The sequence below is a fragment of the Jaculus jaculus genome, chromosome 19 (genome assembly GCF_020740685.1).
Source record: "Jaculus jaculus isolate mJacJac1 chromosome 19, mJacJac1.mat.Y.cur, whole genome shotgun sequence".
NCBI lineage: Eukaryota > Metazoa > Chordata > Mammalia > Rodentia > Dipodidae > Jaculus > Jaculus jaculus.
The window spans coordinates 19,419,043-19,443,714 of NC_059120.1; the positions used below are offsets into that span (position 1 = coordinate 19,419,043).

At 43.2% G+C, this 24,672-nt stretch overlaps 1 protein-coding gene and 1 pseudogene across 1 annotated transcript; one reads left to right on the plus strand and one right to left on the minus strand.

The window, feature by feature from the left end:
* The first annotated feature begins 444 nt into the window (after positions 1-444).
* LOC123456068 lies at positions 445-22,903 on the plus strand. Its single transcript, XM_045138694.1, has 3 exons — positions 445-626; positions 859-974; positions 22,590-22,903. Exons 1-3 carry the CDS (start codon positions 445-447, stop codon positions 22,901-22,903), a joined length of 612 nt encoding a protein of 203 aa, XP_044994629.1.
* Positions 5,691-5,790, minus strand: LOC123456114 (annotated as a pseudogene).
* Positions 22,904-24,672: the final 1,769 nt, after the last annotated feature.

A 24,672-nucleotide genomic window follows, 5' to 3' on the forward strand; every position in this document is an offset into this window, starting at 1 on the left:
TGCACATATATATACATATACATATATCTCACATAAAGATGAAAAAAAATCCCCTTATGTTTTGCTGTTCATAATATATTGCCTACAAACATACTACTGTGTGTGAAAACCACAAACACATTTCCTCCTCTCTCCCGTGTTTTTGAGATAGAGTCTCACTATACCCACCAAGCGGACCTTAGACTCCCCAACTTCAATGATGCTCCTGCTTCCCCCACCAGAGCACCTGGCAGTATGGCACTGAGCCCAATCTTCTATATTTCCCCACAGCAACAAGAGTCCTTGTAGCTTGTACTTCTCAACTCTCTGCAAACTAAGGAGGACAGTAGGCACACATCACTGCAGAGGGAAGGGGCTTCGTGTTTTTGCTGGAGTGTCTCGGTTCAACCTCGCCACAACCCTCTTCTGCTCCGAAACTACACCTCCCGGCATGCCCTTCCTCTTATGGCACAGGCAGTGGGAGTCACTTCCTGTAAGAGACGTTCCTGTAGAAGTGGCAGGTTGTACAGGAGAAGCCACACTCGGGATGCACCTACTTCTGCAAGCAGGGCACCTGTGAGGTTCCGGAATCTCCCAGGCGAGAATCTAAAATATGACGTCGATTATGTCTCACACAGACACGGAAGGTAAGAGTTATCCTCCACAGGTTACTCAAGTTTGGAGTGGCTGTTGCTCACACACTGGGGAATGGCCTCTTTTAGGGTGACTGGCTGATGTTCTCTGTCCCTATACCTTTTACGATTGGCTGTAACTTGAATTTTCTGCAGTAAAACCCTTAATACTTGAAGGGCATATGGGTAACTTCTGTCTTCCTGGCCGAGCCCACGTGGTGTAGGTATCATCTGATTCTCCCTGCAGATGTGGGGCCCTTCCTGAAGCACTTAAATATGAAACTGTGAGCTACAAAAACAGCCACCGTGTCATTGAACTGGCCAAACTGCGAGAAAACAGCACCCTGCTGTCCAATAGAACAGGTGTGTTTGCTTTTATTTTTGGCATGTATGTGGTGTGTGTGTGTGTGTGTGTGTGTGTGTGTGTGTGTGTGTGTACAGAGGTCAGAGGTTGATGTCAGGTGCCTTCCTTGATTTCTCTTCACATTATTCACTAAGACGTCACTCCCTTGAACTCAGAGCCCGTGGTCTCAACTAGCCCGCTCTCCCCAGACCTCTCTCTGCCTCTCGACGCTGGGAGTACAGGTGGGCGGCTAAGTCTGTCTAGCATTTGTATGTGGGGAGAACTGGGGGTCTAAACTCAAGTCCTCTTACTTGCATAACAGCACTTTCCCTGCTGAGCCATCTCCCCAGCCCTGAGTGTGGGAGTTTTTAATCAGAGAAGCTCGGAAGTTCAGATAGGTTATTTAACTTCTTAGCTTCGGCATTCTTTACCAGAAAGTCAGGGGGGAAAAAAAAACATGCTTGTCTTTCAGGGTTGCTGAAAGGATGAGATGAAACTTGTGAAGTGTCTCTTGCTGATAGTAACCACAGACAGCAGCCATATCTCGGTCACCATTTGGGCCTGACTGAACATGCGCACAAGGTCCCAGATAGACTAAACAGCAGCTTGGCAAGAGTGGGAGAGGTGCACCCTCTAGCTGACTCCACGTGGCCCTGGGATGTGGTCTGGTGAGGCAGAGAAGTGCCGGATGGATACCAGCCTCTCCCAGCCCTTCTACTTTGAGGACTTCTCTCGACCCCCTGTGTGCTCTCCAAAGCGAACATTACCAACTGGACAATGCAAACAGCCACCCCTCAGTGAAATCATAGTACTCTCTTCATTAGTAATGATTGCAGAGGAGGCTGATGAACCGAAAAATTAATTACACCAACTAAAAGCCATTCACATTAAGGTGTCACCTTAATTGTGCATTTGCATTTTTAAATGTTGCTACAGAGGTTTATCCTCTTGTTAAAAATTGTTGGACATCATTGAGAATGTGTGTGCCTCTCCTGCTGGAGATGAGAAAGAGGAAGATGTGTGAAATCCCAACTTGGCCTGCCCAAGGGTCTTTCTTCTGTTATCCTGTAGAGTGATTCATCTGGGGAGGAACAGCCCAAGGTTGACTCCATTTTCCTTCCACACAGAGGACATGATCCTCACTTTCATAGAGCCCAAAGCAAGTCAAAAACAAATGGAGGCCTCTGGATCATTTGCCTAAACATTTAGAAGTTTTAAATAAAGCTGAAGACTCCACTATGTTCTATCTTTTTTACCTTGACAAATAAGTATTCATCATGACAAAAGTGAAAAATGTGAGTAATACTATGTTTGGCATGATAGCAAAATACCAGGGATGACTGAATTAATTATCATTGTGCATGTCTGAGTGCTCTGTTGACGAGCTGATAATACTTGATGAGTAATAAAGACATGCATAATTCATTAGCTATTATATATTTGTTACATAAAATTGACTTGTCTTGCTTTTATTTCAACAAAACAGCTAATTGTATTGATAGAGCCAAGATTTTTACAAGAGCTCTACTGACTTACCTCTTGCACCATGTGTGTGTGTGTGCGTTTGTGTGTGTGTATATATATACATACATACTTTGGAGAACCTTCATTCTTTTTTCAATTAATTTATTTTTATTAACAACTTCCATGATTATAAATATCCCATGGTAATGCCCTCCCTCCCCCTACTTTCCCCTTTGAAACTTCATTCTCCATCATATCCCCTCCCCCTCTCAATCAGTCTCTCTTTTATTTTGATGTCATGATCTTTTCCTCCTATTATGATGGTCTTGTGTAGGTAGTGTCAGGCACTGTGAGGTCATGGATATCCAGACCATTTTGTGTCTGGAGGAGCACGTTGTAAGGAGTCCTACCCTTCCTTTGGCTCTTACATTCTTTCCACCACCTCTTCCACAATGGACCCTGAGCCTTGGAAGGTGTGATAGAGATATTGTAGTACTGAGCACTCCTGTCACTTCTTTCCAGCACCATGATACCTTCTGAGTCATCCCAAGATCACTGCCATCTGAAAAGTGTAGGTTCTCTACCAAAAGTGAGAGTAGCATTAATATATGGGTATGAACATTAAGAGAAGTGCTTACTGGCAGCTTGATGAGCATAGTATATACATTTAGCCAAGAACCTTCATTCTTGTAAGGAAGGTGAAACTGGAATTGTGGAGAATGTTCTTAAATCAATATTGAAACTAGGAAATTGCTTTACAGATAAACTTAACAAGTACTCAAAACTGCAATGCACTAACATGAGACAACATAGCATCAGCACCGAAAATGAAAACTTTTAAGTTGAACTCACTTCTGTAATTTCTTACATGAATATGTTAAAGGACTATCTTTCAAAGGAATGGCTACATACATATATAAGGTATTTCATATGTCCTTGTTTCAAAATTCCCAGTTATTCCAGTTAGGTTACTATAAAAGAAATCAGGGAGTGGAGAAAGGGCTCAGTGGATAAACCCACCTATTCAAAAGTATCTGAGTTCATATCTCTACACTCCATGTAAAAGCCAGAAGCTGTAATGGGCTTCTGTAACCCCAGCATGACCATCAATTGCATGGCTACCACCGGCTCTCAGATATGGTCTAAGTCAGGGTTCTCTAGAGGAACAAAACTGATAGAATTTATGGACCTCATAAAAGGGAGTTTATTAGATTAGTTTACAGGATACAAGCTGGGTAGTCCAAAAATAGCTGTCTGCAGGCTAGAGAGAACCCAGTAGCTGCTCAGTGCTGAGGCTGCTATGCCTCACCAGTCACAAGCTGGCACTCGTGGTCTCGAAGATTTCCAGGGAGCCACTGGTCTTCAGTGCATAGTGGAAGGCTGACAACTTGCGTTCCTGTGTCCACAAAGGATAGAAGCAACAGGGCACATCCACACACCAGCAAGAAATGCACAGGCAGCCAGGCAAAAGGCATTGTGATCCATCTCCTAGAACTTCTTTATCTATGGTCCACCTCAGGAACACACCCCTCCCTGCCCTGCTCTGGAGGAAAGTCTTTGTTGCAGTTCGGTTCACATTGCTGGTAGAAATCACCCAACCAAGAGCAGCTTGTGGGGGAAGAAAAGAGGTCTATTTTGGCTTATAGGCTCGAGGAGAAGCTCCATGATGGCAGGGGAAACGGTGGCATGAGTAGAGGGTGGTCATCACCCCCTGGCCAATATAAGGTGGACCATAGCAGCAGGAGAGTGTGCCAAACACTGGCAAGCAGACACTTTCTATAACACCCATAAGCCCGCCCCCAACAATACACTGCCTCCAGGAGGCGTTAATCCCCAAATCTCCATCAGCTGGGAACCCAGCATTCAGAACACCTAAATTTATGGGGGCCACCTGAATCAAACCACCACAGTCTTCCTCCCTCCATCTCAATTCTTCCTGGAAACACCCCCACACACGTACCCAAGAGGCATGTTTCCTACTTGATTCCTCATTTGATCAAGTTGATAATAGAATTTAACCACCACAGATATAAAACTATTTGCAGTCCAAGCATTCAGACTCCATCCAGTTGTCAATGCTTCCTCTCGGTTACAGGTAGACATGCACACGGTCATGTGTGAGCGTTGTGCATTGTAAAGTGTGTCTTCTCTTCCCCGTGTCATTATAGTTGATTCAGTGTTGACGCCATGAATAGCTTGGACCAAACTGGAGACAAAGAAGCAGGAAGATGGACACCTGGTGCTCCTGGGAACCAATGCTGCTTTCATCCACATCCCTCCTCCCACCCCAGGGAAAGCCTTAGACAGGCAACTTGTTTTCCTCATCTAAAAGTGCTTCCGCAGCCCCCATCCTCCCCACATGCCAGGGCACTCCCTGTCTGTTTCTGAGGTAGATGGGGCTCATAGCCACAAATCTTCCTGGCTTTAGTCTTGCGGCTGTTTAGAAGACAGGCAAGCATTTTCCAGGGTCTCAAACGGTGTTTGTCACAAAAGTGGGTCACCCTGTGTCACTGCTGACTAACCCACGTGGCTGTAATAGACACTTGTGTGTACTTGTGAGAGAGATTGATTGATTGATTGATTGATTGATTGATTGATTGATTGATTCGTGGCACTTCGAAGGGTACCATCACCAGGAAGTTTTCTCTCCATGGAGATCTAAGTCTAGCTCTTGGAGTTGTTGTGTCTTAATGTGAAATATCCCTAAACTTTTTTTTTTTTTTTTTTTTTTGGTTTTTCAAGGTAGGGTCTCACCCTAGCCCAAGCTGACCTGGATTTCACTATGTAGACTCAGGGTGGCCTCAAACTCACAGCCATCCACCTACCTCTGCCTCCCAAGTGCTGGGATTAAAGGTGTGTGCCAGCATGCCAGGCTTGACCCTGGACCTTTTAAAAACATTTATAAATATTTATTAGAGAGAAGGAGATAAGGAGGGAGGGAGAGAAAAAGAGAGAATATGTCAGGGCCTCTTGCCTCTGCAAATGAACTCCAGATGCATGCACTATTTTATGCATCTGTTTTTGTACGCAGGTCCTGGGGAATCGAACCCAGGCTGGCAGACATGGCAAGCAAGTGACTTTAACTGCTGAATTGGTGTGCCAGGGCCTCAGCCACTGCAATTGGACTCCAGATGCTTGTGCCACCTAGTGGGCATGTGCGACCTTGCGCTTGCCTCACCCTTGGGCATCTGGCTAAGGAGGGATCTGGAGAACATCGGTCCTTAGGCTTCTCAGGCAAGCAACCGTCAAGCCATTTCTCCAGCAATTTTTTTTTAAATATGGAATGCTTCACAAATTTGCATGTCACCCCTGTGCAGGGGCCATGCTAATCTCAGTATCATTCCAATTTTAGTATATGTGCTGCTGAAGCAAGCATACATCTGACCCTCTTGATGACACTTTTCCCCCATTGTCTCCTTTGTATATTTTACCTTCATTCACAAAGATTCTCATCAGGACAGGAATCCCTTTCCCCTGATTATAGTCATTCCCCACATAGTTGCTGTAAGAAAGTACCTGATGCTAGGTATTAAAGGTTCATGTGGTTCTTGATTCTGCTTTCTGGAAAGTTCATGTAGCATGGCCCTGAAATTTGGTAAGGGTCTCCAGCATCACAACATGGTGGAGAAGCCAAGAAGGAACCAGTTTGGGGCAGAAGTGGTCAAGTATAAGGAATGGCTTCATATTGTAGCATCCAGCTCTCAGAAGCATTAATCTGTTCCCATTATATTTGGGATCCCTTCTGAGAGTGGTGGCCCTATGACTAATCACCTTCACTAAGCCTTACATCACATGTATCTGTCACCTCTCAGCACAGCCACACCAGGGACCAAGATTCCCACACACAAACCTTTGGGGGTACATGCTCACGTCATGTCCAGACCACAACATTCCCTTAGAGATGCACCCCCTACTATGCGATCCTTTCTTTCTCTGTATCTTTATGCTCTTTCTAATGCATTTATTGTCTTTAGTTCAGTATTTAGTTTCATAGCATCAATTATATATATATATATATATACATATATATATATATATATATATATATATATATATATATATATATATATATATATATATATATATTCATTCTAAGACAACATTTTCCCCCTCCATATAGTAGGCTTCCCAATTAAACATTTTGGTAACATGGCTCCTTTACACATTTTTATTGTTGTTGTTGTTACTAGGGAATGAATCTAGGGCCACTGGGCTACATCTTCAGCCCTTTTGAAATTTCATTGTGACAGAATTTATGTTGCCTAGGCTAGCCTTGAACTTTTCACACTCCTGTCTCAACCCCCAAAGTAGCTGAAATAACAGGTGTGTACCACCATGTCTAGCCAATCCTCTTAATATTCAAAGTGTTTCATATTCCAAAGAGATTTTGCTTATAATGGTTGTATCTATTATGATGGTTCTATCTATATCTATCTATACTTAGTGTATTAGAAAACAGAACTAATTCTAAAATATCATAGAAACTGGTGTTTCTACATAGATGTAAATTAACTGGATAATTGGGAGGTTTCAGAGAATTAATTTTTAAAATATTTATTTATTTATTTTCCAGGAGAGAGAAACAGAGAGAGAGAGAGAGGAATGGGCACACCAGGGCCCCTTACCACTGCAAACAAACTCCAGATGCAGGTGCCCCTTTGTGCAACTGGCTTTACATGAGCACTGGGGAATTGAATCCAAACCTTCAGGCTTGGCTAGCAAACGTCTTTAACCACGAAGACCTCTCTCCAGCCCCTCAGAGAATTTCATCTGGTATAATTGAAGATTAGTTAGAGCATAGGAAGTACAGTCATTCATTAATTAATGATAAGGATACATTCTGAACAATGCATTGTTGAGCAATTTCATTTCTGTATGAATACCACAGAGGGGACTTACACAGTACTAGATAGTATCAAGTACTACACACTGAGGCTATCTAACACACACACACACACACATATAATAGCGTGAGGCTCTTAGCGATATGCTAAATGATGGGTAGAGCCATATGAGACTAAATCAAGGACAAGAGAAAATGAAGCTTCATAGACATGACGCACTGCATGTATGAGGCTATGAAGCTACTGCTGTGTAACATGGCATACTGTTCAGCAGTAATTATGCCTGGTTAAAATTAGAAAGAATTGGGCTGGAGAGATGGCTTAGCAGTTAAGGAGCTTGCCTGCAAAGCCAAAGGACCTCGGTCGGACTCCCCAGGAACCACATAAGCCAGATGCACAAGGGGGCGCATGCATCTGGAGTTCATTTACAGTGGCTGGAGGCCCTGGTCATCCATTCTCTCTCTCTCTCCCTGCATATTTCTGTATCTCTTTCTCAAATAAATAAATATATATTTAAAAAATAGAAAGAATATACTCTAAAATAAGGATGAAAAGTACAGTATAGTAAATACATAAACCAGCAATATGGTCATTTATAATCAAGTATTATGTGCTATACATAATTGTGTGTTCACTGTGACCTGTGTCCACAATGCATGTGAGAAATTAATTAGATGATGTTATGACATCAGGTGACAGAAACTTCTCAGCTCCATTGTATTGTCTGTCACTGACTACATGACTATACTGAGAACAACTGAGTGAATCTCCAAATATGAGTATTTTTGTGTCCTAAACTGCTACCTTAGAAAATTCTAGAAGACACAAAGTTTCCACAAGCTGTTAGAGTAATGGCATTTATCCCATGTGCAGCCTTTGAAATACACTGTAAAGTCATAACGGTGTACAAAAGGTAAATAACATAATGGTTGCAATTTTGTTTGGAACCTAAAGTTCTTCCAAAAATTAATTAATTTGAAACAAAATACTTTTTCCCCTGCGTATATAATAAATTTATTTATTCATTCATTGGTATCCAATAAATACATGAGCACTTATTTATTAGTTACTTTTCTTGTTGTTACACTAAAATACTTGGAAAAAAAAAACCTTCAAGAATGAAGATTTACTTTGGCTCACTTTTTTTTTTTTTTTTTTTTTGATTTTTCAAGGTAATGTAATGTCTCACTCTGGTCCAGGCTAACCTGGAATTAACTATGTAGTCTCAGGGTGGCCTCAAACTCACAGTGATCCTCCTTACTTCTGGCTCCCGAGTGCTGGGATTAAAGGCGTGCTCCACCACACCCAGCTTTTTTGGGCTCACTTTTAAGGACATAGTCCACCATGGAGGGAAAGGCATGATAGCTACAGCAGATCTAGCTGGCTGGTCACATTGTGTCTGGAGTCAGGAAGGAGACAGAGAGAGAGAGAAACAGAGAGAGAAGCTGACTCAAATCATGCATTTATTTTATTATTATTATTATTATTGTTATTATTGGTTTTTCAAGGTAGGGTGTCACACTAGCTCAGACTGACCTGGAATTCACTATGTAGTCTCAGGGTGGCCTTGAACTCATGGTGATGCTCCTACCTCTGCCTCCCAAGTGCTGGGATTAAAGGAGTGTACCTCCATGCCTGGCACAGCTAATGCATTAAAAAAAAAAAAATGTTGAGCAGGGCGTGGTAGCCCATGCCTTTAATCCCAGCACTGGAAAGGCAAAGGTAGGTGGACCACCATGAGTTCGAGGCCACCCTGAGACTACATAATGAATTCCAGGTCAGCCTGGGCCAGAGTGAGACCCCACCTTGAAAAAAAGAAAAGAAAAGAAATGTTGACTAACATTTGGAAGGAACGCCACAGGCAGTAAAAAAAAAAAAAAAAAGTAAAAACTAGCATGAGTGTAAACCCTGTCTTCATTGTCGAGTTCAGATGATGTTATGGATGGTTTTCATAGGTACAGTGATGACCATAACAATGAGGTCTAGCTCACCAGTGGACAGCATGACATGACAGTGATTCCGTAGGATTATGACAAACTGAAATGTTCCTATCATCTATTGGTGCTATAGAGGTCCCATCGTGAATGGTATTAACCACATGTTTGTGATGGTGGTGTTGTCAGTAATATTACTGTACTGCTTAGCATACCCAAGTAAAGACTTATAATTAAGTCCATTGACTAATACTTGATAAAGGTAGCAAACAACTATGTTCTGTTTTATGTGTTTAATATGTCTTTTCTCATTATTTGATTTTTCCTACTCATAAACAAAAAAAGTTCACTTCAAGCAGTGTGCCACGTCAGGCCAGATCAAGACGTTGACTGTCATCATCTAGGTTTGCGTAGGAATAGTCTATGATGTCCTTACAATGTGTTCGCACAGTGATAAAATTGCCTAATGACACATTTCTCAGAATGTGTCCTTAAGTGGCACGTGACGATGTTTAGTTTTCTTGCTTCTGAAGTCCCTATTTCCACACCAGCTCTTCTTGTCAGTGTATTTTTCAACAGCTGTTACCATACCAGATTTAGACAAAATAGACTCTTTGACACCAAGAATAACTTGAAATCACGTGGCAAGAGAAATGTTTATCCATGTTTCAATGAAATAAAGTACGCTTCAAGAAGAATCAGAATCGAGGAGACATGAATTCAAGGTCAACTTGACATTTCATTATTTTTGAGGTTGACCTGTATTTATCTGTATCTAAGAGCAGACTCTTTCCCCTTTTGACACTTTGCTAACATTTTGATGATTCAAAAGCAAATGTGAAACATGTCTGGGGCTGTTTGGATGTTAGACAGGCCTCAGTCACGGGCCTAAGACAAGGCCACCTAGAGACAAAGAAGAGGAATGGCTGTGGTGTGATGACACTCCCTTCCAAAATTCCTTTCCTGTGGAAGGAACAATGCGAGCATGCAGAGAAGCTAACCAGAGAGGCCTGGAGACTTTGTGTTTAGTGGCCAGAAGGAAAATACCACGCAGCAGGAAGAGTGTACACTGGGTCCAGCCTGCCTGGTTGGAACCCTGGACTCTGACACTTGGTGACTGTGTAACTTTTCCAGTGTGTCTTCTCTTCCCCGTGTCATTATAGTTGATTCAGTGTTGACGCCATGAATAGCTTGGACCAAACTGGAGACAAAGAAGCAGGAATGGACACTTGGTGCTCCTGGGAACCAATGCTGCTTTCATCCACATCACTCTGCCACCCTTAGTATAGAGCCTGGCATGTGACAAGTGTTTTGTTATGGTTTGGCTATTAATATATGTGTGGTGGTTTGATTCAGGTATCCCAATAAACTTAGATGTTCTGCATGCTAGGTTCCCCAGCTGATGGCAATTGGAAATTGAAGTCTCCTGGAGGCGGTGTATTGTTGGGGCAGGCTTAAGGGTGTTATAGCCAGTTTCCCCATGCCAGTGTTTGGCACACTCTCCTGTTGCTATGGTCCACATTACGTTGGCCAGGGGGTGATGTCCATCCTCTGCTCATGTCGTTGTTTTCCCTGACATCATGGAGTGTCCCCCTTAAGCCTCTAAGCCAAAATAAACCTCTTTTTCCCAACAAGGTGCTCTTGGTTGGGTGATTTCTACCAGCAATGCAAACCTGACTGCAACAGTAAAGTGGTTCCAGGAGCGGGATTGCTGCTAGACACCTGGTTGTGTAGCTTTGGCGTTTTGGAGCTGATTTTCAAGAGGAATGTGGAAGGAGTTGAAAATTTGGCTTAAGAGATGCCTTGAAGTGCTGTAAGTACTGCTTGATGGACCATTCTGGTCAGGGTTGAAAGACCTGAATGCAGTAAGAACTATGGACTGTGAGGTTTGGCTTATGAGGGTGAGAAAGAGCTTTGCTTGGACTGGGCTAGCAGTTTGTATGAGGCTTGCTGTTATGCCTGTGTCTTGAGAAATTGTGCGGGGTTGCTTTGTGTAGAAATGGACTAGTGTGAGCAGAGGGATATGGCACAGAAAAAATGAAATCTTTGGGCCTACAGTGCTGCCCATTCACCTGCAAATTGTTTGAAAGATTACAACCTTTGAGATTGGGCCAGCTGACCTGCACTGGGGCAACAAGAAGAATGTAGAGTCTTTTGAAGGGGCCTGAGTGCTCAAGGAGTGTCCTATTCTTCAAAGTCTGATTTATTCCCCTCCCCTAGATTAACAAGTTGGCACACTACCTGGTGTTGTGGAGTATAAGAAATGCAAGAAAGAGGGGGTCATTAAGTTTGCAACACAGTCTTGTGGTTTGGAAATGGCCATGGGCAGTGTGAAGCAGGTTTGCTGGTTGCCTGCATGGAGACCCCATGGGGCCATGAGGATGAACCATGGATAGCAATGGAGACCCAGTGGAGATGCCGGGACCATGAGATGGCTGCTAAGGAAAGCTACTGGCCCTGATAAAGTTTTCCATGACTTTGAGTAGCCTAGCTGGAGGGGTGGAATTGGAATGCTAGAGACTTGTTGCTGGTTAGAATTATCGGATTTGGAGATTTGTCAGTGGCTAGAGTTGTTGGACTTGAAGCTACAGAGTTTGATGTTTGCTCTGGTTGTTTTAAATCTTGTATTGACTGAATATTCTTTGTTATGCCCAATGCCATCTTTTGCAGTGTGAATGTTTATTCTTTGTCATTATGGGTTTTTTTTTTTGAGGTTATATTTTGGTATTATGGCTTAGTTAAAAGACCTTGGATTATGGGGATGTATGAACATCATTGAATTGATAAAACCTATGGGGACTTTTAAAGTCACATGAATGCATTACATTTTACATCATGTTTTGTTATCAGTTTATGGGGGCCAGGGGCGGAATGTAGTGGCTTGATTCAGGTTTTCCCCCATAAACTTAGATATTCTGGATGCTATGTTCCCCAGCTGATGGCAATTGCAAATTAAAGCCTCCTGGAGGTAGTGTATTGTTGGTGGTGGGCTTATGGGTGTTATAGCCAGTTTCCCCATGCCAGTGTTTGGCACACTCTCCTGTTGCTATGGTCCACATTATGTTGGCCAGGGGGTAATGTCCACCTTCTGCTCATGTCATCCTTTCCCTTGCCATCATGGAGTGTCCCCCTCAAGCCTGTAAGCCAAAATAAACCTCTTTTTCCCCACAAGGTGCTCTTGGTTGGGTGATTTCTACCAGCAATGCGAACCTGACTGCAACAGTATGGAAAACTTGTTCTCTAACTGGTAGGTACATTCATTGAGAGGTGATTGGATTATCAGGGCTCTAACCAATCACTTGACTAATTAATATATTCATTATTGTGATGGTGTCATCAGAGGTGATTAAAAAAAAAACTGTAGCAGTTGACTTCTCATTGCTGGGACAAAACACTTGACTGGAAGCAGCTGATGGATGGAAGGAAAAGGTTTATTTCAGCTTACAGTCTTGAAGGAGATTTCATCATGGCAGAGTAGAGGCTGAACGTCACATCTTCTCACATCATTAGGGAGGAAGCAGCAAGAGTGAGCTAGCTCTGAGCACCCAGTGGGGCTGGACTATAGAACCTCAAGGTCTGCCCCCAGCAACACGCCTCCTTTGCCTCCCAAAAGCTCCCCCAACTGGGGCTCAAATTTAAGGCTTACTCACAAGCACATGTGGTTATGGGAGACATTTTGCTTTCAAGCCAAAACAGAAGCTTTGGGAGGTTGGACCTAGCGGGAGGCATTAAGACAGTGGGAGTGTATCCTGGGAGCCATATCTTGTCCCTGCTCCTTTCTATCTTTTGTTTCTGTTTTTGTTTTTGCTGCTTCCTGACTACCAGGAGGTGAGCAAATTTGCTTTGCCACTTTCTACCATGATGAACAGACTCACCATGAGTCAGCAACAATGGAGCCAGCCAACTGGCAGAGTGAAGCCTTCGAAACAGTGAGCCAACGTAAATACTTCCTCTTTTAAACTGTTTCTCTGGAATGTTTTCACGACAATAAAACGTCTGTCTGAAACACTTGTTATCAGCTATCATTATCCATCTCATTTGGATAAGATGTTATGTTTAAAACAAAAATATTAAAAAAAAAACAATTTAAGTTAGGCTAACCCATTAACAAATGTATGAAAGAGGATTTTCAAAAAAAATAGTACAAGAAAGGTAAAGTTTTCAACCACTCAGGGAGAATTCTATTTGTTTCATGCCAAACCCCAAACCTCTGTCTGGTATTGCTCATCCTGCTGAAAACGTGATAATAATAAAAAATTAATAAAGGGCTGGAGAGATGGCTTAGCAGTTAAGGCACTTGTATGCAAAGCCTAAGGATCCAGGTTAAATTTTCCAGGTCCCATGTAAGCCAGATGCATAAGGTAGTGCATGCATCTGGAGCTCATTTTCAGTGGCTAGAGGCCCTGGCATGCCCATTCTCTCTCTGTCTCTCATAAATAAATAAATAAATATTTAAAATTTTTAAATTAATAAATTTAGGCTGGGCATGGTGGCATATGCCTCTAATCCCAGTACTTGGGAGGCCAAGGTAGGAGGATCGCCATGAGTTTGAGGCCACCCTGAGACTACATAGTGAATTCCAGGTCAGCGCGGGCTAGAGGGAGACCCTACCTTGAAAACCCAAAAATAAATAAGTAAATAAAAATTTTAAATGCTTTTCAAAATACCAGCCCTTGTTTTCCGTTCCCTATCTTTGTGAAATTAGAAACTTTGAATCTAAATTACAACCTTATTCCAAGCAAGTTTTGCCACCAAAGCCTACTTTCAAGTTGAAAATAAGTCTGTCTAAATCTGTTGTTTTTCCTGCTTCGTTGGAAAGAATTCAAAATCTCATCTAAGGCGTCAGCCTTTCCCAGCGAGTCTCACATCCCCAAAGCTACGTTCAATCACAGCTCTCCGCGAAAAGGAACTCCTTCCCCAGAAAGAGAGGGGCAGCCGCTCTTCAGCAGAGTGTAAATTAGTATCACAAATGCCACTTCCCTAAGCAAATCAAAACCAGCTTTTCAGTGTGTAAACAAACTTCACAGACCCACCGTGGGAGAGTGTTTCTAAGGATTCTGAAGCGGCGACACCCCACAAACCTCCTGAGTGTTATTTACAGCATTTGCTTCATAGGGAGGAGAATTAACGTTTCAGCAGCTCAGAGAACAAATCCACTCCCAGGGAAACAAGCGAGCAAATTATTTAATGATTACTTTTTAAAAACATGTCACTGTGTGGAAAAGTGTTTGGAGATACATTTAAGGCCCATGCCACTGTTTGACATTTCTTCATTACCACTTCAATTGTAGTGAGTCCAGGGGGTAAGAACACAGACTCTTCTTAGTGACGTCTTCCATGTAACACTTCATATAAAAATAATGATTTTAGTCCTCAGAGCCCCACCCCAATAAGTTAGAAAACATCACTTTCTTGCCTGAAAGCGGCATATATATATACATATATATATATATTGGATATATGTATATATCTCAAACATTAGATGTGCTGCTTGCTGGGGTGACATTAAATGAACATTTATTTGCATTTCCTCACTCCAGATGATTATCAATCATATCTCTTCCCCGTATTCTACCTTTAAAGAAAACATTCACAGTGAAATAAAATAAAAAGCACATCGTCAGAAAGATCATCTCACTTGGCACTGCCAAGTGAATTTTAAATTTCCCCTTTCCATAATGCCCCCATCACCGCGGAACCGAGGGCAGATTAATGCTTTTCTGATACTTCAGTCTATCAGAGCACGGATTTGCCGGCAACAGCTGCGGCAAATTCCCCTGACTGAGAAGAATTACAAATATTATCACCTAGATCATTAAACTGGGTTCATGGATTGCACCATGTCTTCAATCAATTCATCCAAGATAACTTGAAGCCAGCTGGACCCCTTCAGTGAGAACTTGACTTAATTGGCCAATAAGTGGCTGGAAAAGGTACATGCTATTTGATAAAAATTACCGAGTGAGCAAATGATTACAGTTTGGAGAAGCACCGAGGGTGGACTGTGGGTGAGCCCTTTTGGGGAGGGCTAAGTTCATGTCCACTATTAAGTGCTGCTGTGAGAAATGGTGGCTTGCTTGGAGCTCAGATGTGGGATAAGGGTCTGGGTCAGGCTCTGGCTGATGGAGTGGGCGAGAGGTATTCATTTATCATCTCCTTGGCCTCATTTCTGCCTTGGTAATAGCCCCACACTAACCACCCTGCAGTTCTCTGTTCCCCCTTTCATTTTATTGGCATGACTAAAAATATTGCCCTAGCCAACGAATCCATCTGGTAGGAGGAAAAAGCACTTTTTCCTTCAATAGTGTCCCAAGAGTCTTTTCGACAGAAAGGTTCAGAAACCATGAATTTGAAGAACATACTACTTATATAAACACCTTGATAATTATCCCATCCCCCCCCCACCGTGAGGAGGCTGAAATGCCAGTGTTAGTATATTAGCTGTCGTCTACATTTTATCAGCACAGGTTAAGAAAATGAGCAAATGTGAATACGTAACCAGGCTGTTAACAGAAATTATTAAGTAAAAATAACTCTTCATGTTGAAGCAAAGGTTTCTTAACGTATTACTTCTGTGGCATTATTTTTTTTTTTTTTCGTACCACTAAACATTTTTTTTAAAGGCACAATTGAAAACTTTTGACAGATTTAGCTCAAAATTTCAGGTTAACAGAGCTGTAACAACACATTGTCACTTGAATTATTGGTGTTGGACAATAATGTGGTATTATTCAGGGGGAAGTCTCAAGATGAAGGTTCCAGAGAGTAGAGTACTCAGTCTTACATGGAAATCTGCATACTTCATGGATTTTTACTAAATAATATGATTTTATCCAGTAATAACTTACACTGGATTTTTTTTTTTAAGCAAGTAGGAAGTTGGAAAGTAATTTCTAACTAAGGTCAAGTTTGAATGACAGCCTAACCAATCTGACACATTCTTAAGTCTGCCTGGATTAATGAACCATCAGCTTGCAAGCACCAATCGCATTGCTAACATCCTTCCCTCCACGACCTTGCTTTGGGATTGGCTTATCGCTGTGTCATCTGGGTAGGCATGCTGGTGCACTAGGGCGGCAGTCTGCAAGGTCCATTCAGGTGCCACAAGTCTTCTTTCCAAGCGGGAAATGTAATAATGGCCCCTTGGTGCCTTTCCATCTGCTGTCCTCTCTCCCTGGAATACTCCCCCTCCGGTCTGCAGGCCTATGTTCATAGAGAACAGGGATGGCTTCCTAAGTACTTTATGTAAGATAACCACCTACCATCCTTCCCTGTTCCTGTTTCAACTCAACTGACATTGCATCATCTATTTACATACTTAAATGCAGGAGAGAGATAGAGAGGAGAGAGGGCATGTCCGGGCCTCTTGCCGCTGCAAACAAACTCCAGATGCATGCACCACCTTGTGCATCTGGCTTCATGTGGGTCCTGGGGCCATCAGGCTTTGAAAGCAAGTGCCTTTACCTCTCTCTCCAGCCCCATTACATGCTTTTTAAATCACCCATACCCACAGAATACAAACACCGTAAAAGTCAAGGTATGTTCTCATCGTGACTGAAGGTCCAGCACATGAGCTCATGTAGACAATAAAAAAAGAAACAAGGTATGGGGGCTAGTGAGGTGGTTCCAAGGTTAAAAGTGTTTGCTTGCAAGTCTGCCAACCCAAGTTCTACCCTCCTCGGCACCCATATAAAACCAGACATCAGTGGTACACAGTCTGTGGTGCCAATGTACCTATGATAATAGGAGCAGAACCAGGAGAAGGCAGAAGCCCATGGGACTAGCCCACATGCAGTAGCAAAGCAAGAGAGGTCTTGTCTCGGGTCCATTGCAGAAGAGGTGGCGGAAAGAATGTAAAAGCCAAATGTAAGACCCTACATACAACTGTCCAGACAGAATTTGGCCTCAATATCCAAGACCTCACAGTGCCTAGCAATACCCACACAAGACCCTCATAATAGGAGAAAAAGTTGATGACGTCAAACTAAAAGAAGGACTAATGGAGAGAGAGAGGAGATATGACAGAGAGCAGAGCTGTGAAGGAGAAGGTGGAGGAGGGGGGAGGGAAATACCATGGTTAATTGTCTGTAAGTATAGAAGTTGTCAATAATATATATATATATATATATATGTGTGTATGTATATATATATATATATATATTTGTGTATATACATATATCTATATGTATATATGAAAGAGAGATCTTGTCTCGAAAGGAAGGTAGAAGGAGAGAACAAACACCCCGAGGCGGTCCTCTGACCTCCACGTGCATAATGTGGCACACCTGCCTCCCCCATCACACACACATAAGAAATCAGGATATGGTTTTTCTTGTTTGTATGTGTGTGTATACATGTGCACCCAATACCTGTCATATATTATGTGTTCAATAAACATGTATGAATGAATGAACCCCACTGTTAAGAATAACCGGGAAGGTAACCCATTGTCATAAGGACAGACGTGCTCCCAACGTCTGTCTGTCAGATGACCAGGACAGTTCAAGCGCACATGTTAGTAGGCTCTCACTGCTCCGCAGCTCACGCTGGTGCTACTAAAGATCCTGGCATCCTCCAGGCTCCTCCCACAATCCCATTTATCCCTCCTTGCCCAGGGTTCCACCCCTCCCCCCTGCTTCTCCTGAGTCATCAGTCTGTCTCAGGCCACCAGCGTGTATTAGATGTCATCATATTCTCTCTTCATTTTCCCTAATCATTTCATGTCTCTGTATCGTTTCCCCAGTGAATTGAAAAGCTCACTAAGGCAAGAAGTAGGCTCCAGTTAATGTTTCTCAGTCTTGTCTGTTTCACTCCTACACAAGGTACTTGATAAATTCATGTAAAGTTGGAATTTTTTTTTTTTTTAGTCAAACAGAAGCCATTATTTTTTTGTAAGAGTGAGTGAGAGAAAGGCAGAGAGACAGACAGAGAGAAAGAATCGGCACACCATGGCCTCAGGCACTGAAATCAAACTCCAGATGCTGTGCCACCTAGTGGGCATGTGCAACCTTACACTTGCCTCACCTTTGTGTGTCTGGCTTACATGGGGTCTGGAGAGTTGAACATGGGTCCTTAGGCTTTGCAGGCAAGCACCTTAACTGCTTAGCCATTTCTCCAGCCCTGAAGCCATTAATTTTATAACAAGAACATGTACCCGGAACTCAGCTCAGCTAGGCATCATGTATTCCACATAGGGATAGAACAGACCATCTGCTCTTCCCAGGCACTGTAGACGGTTTAATTTTGTGGTGTTAAGGTTCAAACCTGGGGCTTCATGCATCTTAGGCAAGTGCTCTATCACTGAGCTTCACAAACAGCTCTCTGTTGTCACCCACATCTTCCAAATGAGATGCACAGACATAGAGAAGTGCCTCACAGACTGTGCCCAGGATTGAAATCCAGAACTTTATGCCCAAGAATCTGAGCATGCTGCTGTGTGTGTCTCATTCACAGACCCTTAGCTTCTCTGAGATTCTTTCTACTTAGGCCCCAGATCTCCCAAGGACAACTAGAAAGTCACGAATGCGCCACAAGTATGTATTTTAAATTGCCTTATTTTTATCATAACCATGAACTAGGTCTGACTAATGAGAAAGCAAGTTGTTTTCAACAACGCAGTCGCTTATAAATCAACATCTCCTTATGAAGCCTCCATGTGCATTGATTTTCTGAATAGGAGACATTCACCTCCACACCACCAGTCTCCTGCTTCTAAAATATTTTTTCAGCGTGATCTTGATGAAAAATAAGGCAGGGGTGGGAGATCATCTTCACAAGCCTTTTGATGAGCACATTGTTGCTCTAACAGCTGTTTGATATGGAAATAGCCTTCTGGGTGGGAAAGAGAAGCGAGGAGTTACAATTTCCCCCTCTCCTCGCTTATGCCTACAGCATTTCAGTGAAGAGTTAAATCAGGGAGCGCCGGACTGGTACACACATTTTTCTCTTGCCCTGAGATCTTTGGGGTGAAAGGGCAGCACTGAATTAAGCATTTAGTATTTTCAGAATCTGTGACCCAGAGCTGGTGTGTGAAGGCATCATTGATAATAGGGTTGGAAGCGCATTAGACTCTGCTGGTACTTACCTCATCTTGCCTTGGACAATCTACTTCAGGAGTCATAATTATCCCACTAGGAAAACGGCCCCATTGTCCGCGAGTCTTTACTGGCAGGAAGTTTGTCTTTTTCTCTCCGACTGTATCCTTTCTCAGCAGGGCCCATTATTTCTCATTTAATTAGTAGCACTTGATATAAATAGCTCTTTCTTTATCACTTCTGTTGTTTTCATTGAAATAGTTGCACAATACAATGTTGCCACTCCCTGCAGGCTGAGACGCAGGGCTGAAAACCACAGGCTTTAGGCTTTCGTGTGTCTCTCAAGCAGTCCTCTTCCTTTATCAGATGGACGGGGGTAAGACATTGCTGGCGGTGTGGGGGTGTAGAAAACCACACTGTCTTCTGGTTGGATGCTAACTGGTTGGCAGAGCAGTAGGCATGAGGAAGTGACCCATGGTACCCAGTGACACAGTTGTTGGTGTGATCTAGTGAGGCATCTCCCCTGGGCTGGGCAGTGTGTGGGTGCTAAGGACAAAGGGGTAGCGGAGGCTGATGCAGACCTCGTTCTGGAAGGGCTGAAGTCTAGACTCAGAGAGCAGCAACTGAGTGCTCCAACTTTATGTGCACACGAGTTTCTGGTAGGTGTTGTTAGAACATAGATTCTGATTCAGTAGATTTGAGTGAGGCCTTAGAGTCTCAAATTGTGTGTGTGTGTGTGTGTGTGTGTGTATGTGTGTAAGCTATAAGACAACATCAAGTGTCTTCTTATATCACTTCTCTACCTTACACTTTTTAATATATATTTATTTATTTGCAAGGAAAGAGAGAGAGAGAATGAGCACGCCAGGGCCTCTAGCCGCTACAAATGAACTCCAGATGCGTGCACTACTTTGTGCATCTGGCTTTACATGGGAACGGGGGAATCTACCTTGGGTCATTAGGGTTTTCAGATAAGCACCTTAACTGCTGAGCCAACTCTCCGCCTTATTTCTTTTAATATTTTATTTTTATTTATTTGACAGAGAAAGAGGGAGGGAGGGAGAGAGAGACAGACACAGAGAGAATGGGCACACCAAGGCCTCCAGCCACTATAAACTCCAGATGTATGTGACCCCTTGTGCATCTGGCTAATGTGGGTCCTGGGGAATTGAACCTGGGTCCTTTGGCTTTGCAGGCAAATGCCTTAAGCACTAACGCATCCCTCCAGCCCTCTTCACTTTATATTTATGAGACAGATCTCTCACTGAACCTAGAACTCACCAATTATACTAGACAACCTACCACCACACCCAACATTTACATCAGTGCTGGGATCTGAACTTCTGCCCTGGGGCTGGAGCAGGAAGCTCTTCATACAGAGCCATCTCCTCAGTCCCAAGTCTGAACTTTTAACCCACTGGTGATTCTATCATTACTGGCCTGACATTCACACTTAACTTTTTTTTTATTGGCAAGCAGAGAGGGAGGGAGGGGCAGAGAGAGAGAGATAAAGAGGGAGAGAGAGAGAGAGAGAGAGAGAGAGAGAGAGAGAGAGAGAGAGAGAGGGAGGGAGGGAGAGAATGGGCACACCAGGGCTTCTTGCCACTGCAAATGAGCTCCAGATGCATGCATCACTTTGCACATCCAGCTTTACATGGGTCCTGTGGAAGCGAACCCAGGCCATCAGGCTTTGCAGGCACCTTTAACCATTGAGCGTCTGTCTCACTACAATCACACTTTTTGAGAAGCAAAGGACCTCTAGAGATCCAGATCCATTTTCGTATACTTATTTATATTCATGAATATATGTATATTCATTTGGTATTGGGGCTTGTTCTTTGGAAAAGTGAAATCTTGTCTCCAGCCATACCAGCCTAAACTCTCCTGATCTCATTTGCTCTTGGAATCCCAGCAGGATTAGGCCTCGTTAGCACTTGGCTGGGAGAAGTGAGGTCTTACCTCAGAGCAGAAGGGACTCTGCTATCGCTCCGTCATGTTGTTTGATGCCAGATAAATATAGAAAAACATTTGATAAAATTTTATGTGCTACACAAATTTATAGTAGTCTGAGAAAATGATATTTTAGTATTCACATATTTGAGCATAAAGTGTCTTTTACTAAAATTATTTGCACAATAATTACTTCCAGATCTTTCCAACTGGGCTTGCAAAACATACATCTTGAATTTTAAGACCAGGGCACGTGTGTTTCCCAGTTATGCTGTTATGAGAAAAGCTAGGCCACTAACAGTTAAAGCACTAGGACATTTTGACTTCACTGTGAAAGATCATTGGCCCCTGGCATCACCACAAAATGGTCTTTTATTCTTTTTTTTTTTTTTTTTTTTAATTTTTCGAGGTAGGGTCTCACCCTAGCCCAGGCTGACCTGGAATTCACTATGTAGTCTCTTGGTGGCCTCAAACTCACAGTGATCCTCCTACCTCTGCCTCCAAAGCACTAGGACTAAAGGCATGAGCCACCATGCCCGGCTTTGATACTTTTATTAGAAACGATGGCTCATGGGCTGGAGAGATGGCTTAACGGTTAAGCGCTTGCCTGTGAAGCCTAAGGACCCCAGTTCGAGGCTCGATTCCCCAGGACCCATGTTAGCCAGATGCACAAGGGGCACACATGTCTGGAGTTCATTAGCAGTGGCTGGAAGCCCTGGCGTGCTCATTCTCTCTCTCTCTGTCTCTTTCTGTCACACTCAAATAAATAAATAAAAATGAACAAAAAAATTTTTAAAAAATGATGGCTCACGCCTTTAATCCCAGCACTTGGGAGGCAGAGGTAGGAGGATTGCTGTGAGTTTAAAGCCACCCTGAGACTACAGAGTGAATTCCAGGTCAGCCTGGGCTAGCGTGAGACCCTAACTCAGAAAAAAAAAAAAAAATAGAACAGTCTAGAGGGATGGCTTAATGGTTAAGGTGTTTGCCTGCAAAGGCAAAGGCTCCTGGTTTGATTTTCCAGGACCCCCATAAACCAGATGCACAAAGGGGTCACATGCATCTGGAGTTCATTTGCAGTGGTTGGAGTGCCCATTCTTTCTCTCTCTTACATAAATAAATAAATAAAATATATATTTTTTTAAAAAAATGAGTAGAACATCACTGGAGGAATGGCTTAATGGTTAAGGCATTCGCCTGCAAAGCCAAAGGATCCAGGTTTGATTCCCTAGGACCCACATTAGCCAGATGCACAGGGGTGGGACACACATGTCTGGAGTTTGTTTGCAGAGGCTGGAGGCCCTGGTGTGCCCATTCTCTCTCTCTCCCTCTTTCTCTATCAAATAAAATAAGTAAATAAAGAGAAAGCCCAGGACCAGCCCTGGTTGAATCATCTCTATGCCACCCACCAGGGATCAGGGACCATTGCAGAAGTCGTCCTGGGAAGATGAGTGCTGCTCTCACTGCCAGCCAGAGAACCAAGTTTGTGGACATGATGGTAAACAGCGAGGAGACTCAAAGCTCATCAAAGCAGCAACTAAGAGGCTGTGAAGTGCTCAGCACTGATGGAGACTTCACCCAATGCTCTCCAAGACTTAGGAAACACTGTCAAAGAGGGGGTGGCAAGAAGTACTTCCGGGCACTGTCTTCCCAACATGAGCTGGCTGGTGCATTCCCGACCCCACCGTGGGTAACCAATACCCCCACGAGAGCAGCATGGCTCTGAGCCCATGAGCATTTGACATGTTGGATGGAGGATCTGTTTCCTCGGCTATACATTGGGTTTACTACCATGACTTAAGGATGTTATGAGAATTAAATGAGCTAATGTATTAAAGAACCTAGGTGCATAGCAAACTAATTGCATTGCTACCTCTCTGTAACCAGTGTTTGGAAGGGCTGAAAGCAGTCTTGCTGTAGGCGACCTGAGATCTGACACATGTCCTTGTTCCTTCTTTAATCAGACCTGTGCTGGGCTCATCCCTCCTCTTCTGTGGGCTCCATTTTGGTTGTATGCTGACCTCTAAAAAGAACCAGGGCATTTTTCCCCCCTCACTCTCTCAAAATAAGAACTTATCATTGCATACTTATTATGATCACAGTTTTCCCTAATTGTTATTATTGTGGTAAAATATACAGATGAGGTAAAACATACCATCTTAACAATCTAGTGTACCATGCAGTGGTGTGAAAGATGTTCATAGCATTGCACAACGATCACCATCACCCATCTCCATAATCTTTTTGTCTTGAGAAGATGAAACTCTGTATCCACTCAGCAATAACTCCCCTTTCTCTCCTCCTCTCCAGCCTACTTTCTATCTCAATGATTTTGACTCCTCTGGGAAGTACCTTCTGTAAATGAAATCATACAGTATGTTTCTCCTGTGACTGGCTGATCTCACAACATACAGCCCTCAGTGTTGGCCCATGCTGTAGCGTGTCTGAATTTCCTTCCCTTCTGAGGCGAATACTCTACTGCATACCACATTTTGCTTATCCCTTCATCTGTTAATGGACACCGGGGCTTCTTCCACATTTTCGTTGGGATGTGTCATGCTGCTATGAACATGCCTGTACAAATATGGCCTTGACACCCTCACTCAGGGATATTCGGAACTGGTAAAGATTATTGGTAATATCCAAAGTTGGACTGTCCATGTGAAAACCTGATATGGAGATAGAACAGGAGAGAAAGTGAGCTATTAAGCATTACCCAATAGTTGGTCTTTAGAGAGCTGGGGGAGATTGTGAAGTGGTTAGAGACACTTGTATGTAAAGCCTGCTAGCCTGGATTCAATGCCTCAGTGCTCACATAAAACCAAGTGATGCATGTGTCTAGAGTTTGCAGCACCAAGAGGCCGTGGCACACCCATGATCTTTCTCTCAAATAAATAAATATATAAGAAGCTTTAAAATAAGTTTATAATTGGGCTTTATGCTAAATGTTATCCAAATATTACCTGTGTGCGTGTGTTCTGCTTTCCAGAAAAGGAAACCGAGGTCCAGTGATAAGTAACTGAGCTGATGACTGCAGGCAGCACTTGCGTGTTTCCCTCTGATTCCAATGCCCGTGACTTCTCAGTGTGCTATGCCCTGACTCATGTAACGCTGGCTCAAAGAAAGGCAATAGTGCCTGAATGGGCTCCTGGTGCCACCAGGTACCCAAGGGAACACCAAGATCAAAGTGGGCTGGAAAGATCTGCTGTTTCAGTGCCCACCAGATGACATCCAAATGACCTAGTGGGTCGCCACGGCTTGTCTGTCTGGGGTAGGTCAGGGTTTGCAGCACAAAGGCTGTGAGGCTTTGCATGCACTTGTCAGGGCATGCATTAGGTACAGTGTCTGTGAGGCAGTGCAGGGTGCAGGAAAAAGACCTCTCCCAATCCCACTGGGCACTCTGGAGTTGAGACCCCTCCTGAATGGCCTCCTGGAGGTAAAGGGAATGAGACTTTTAAACTCTTCAATAGACCTTTTTTTTTATTTTCTGCAGGA

Bases quoted from the DNA above. Each gene is read 5' to 3' on its own strand.
- LOC123456068 (XM_045138694.1), top strand. From the start codon at position 445: ATGGCACAGGCAGTGGGAGTCACTTCCTGTAAGAGACGTTCCTGTAGA. The intron at 627-858 runs GTAAGAGTTATC...TTCTCCCTGCAG, and splicing joins GTCTCACACAGACACGGAAG to ATGTGGGGCCCTTCCTGAAG. The intron at 975-22,589 runs GTGTGTTTGCTT...GCCACCCACCAG, and splicing joins CCTGCTGTCCAATAGAACAG to GGATCAGGGACCATTGCAGA.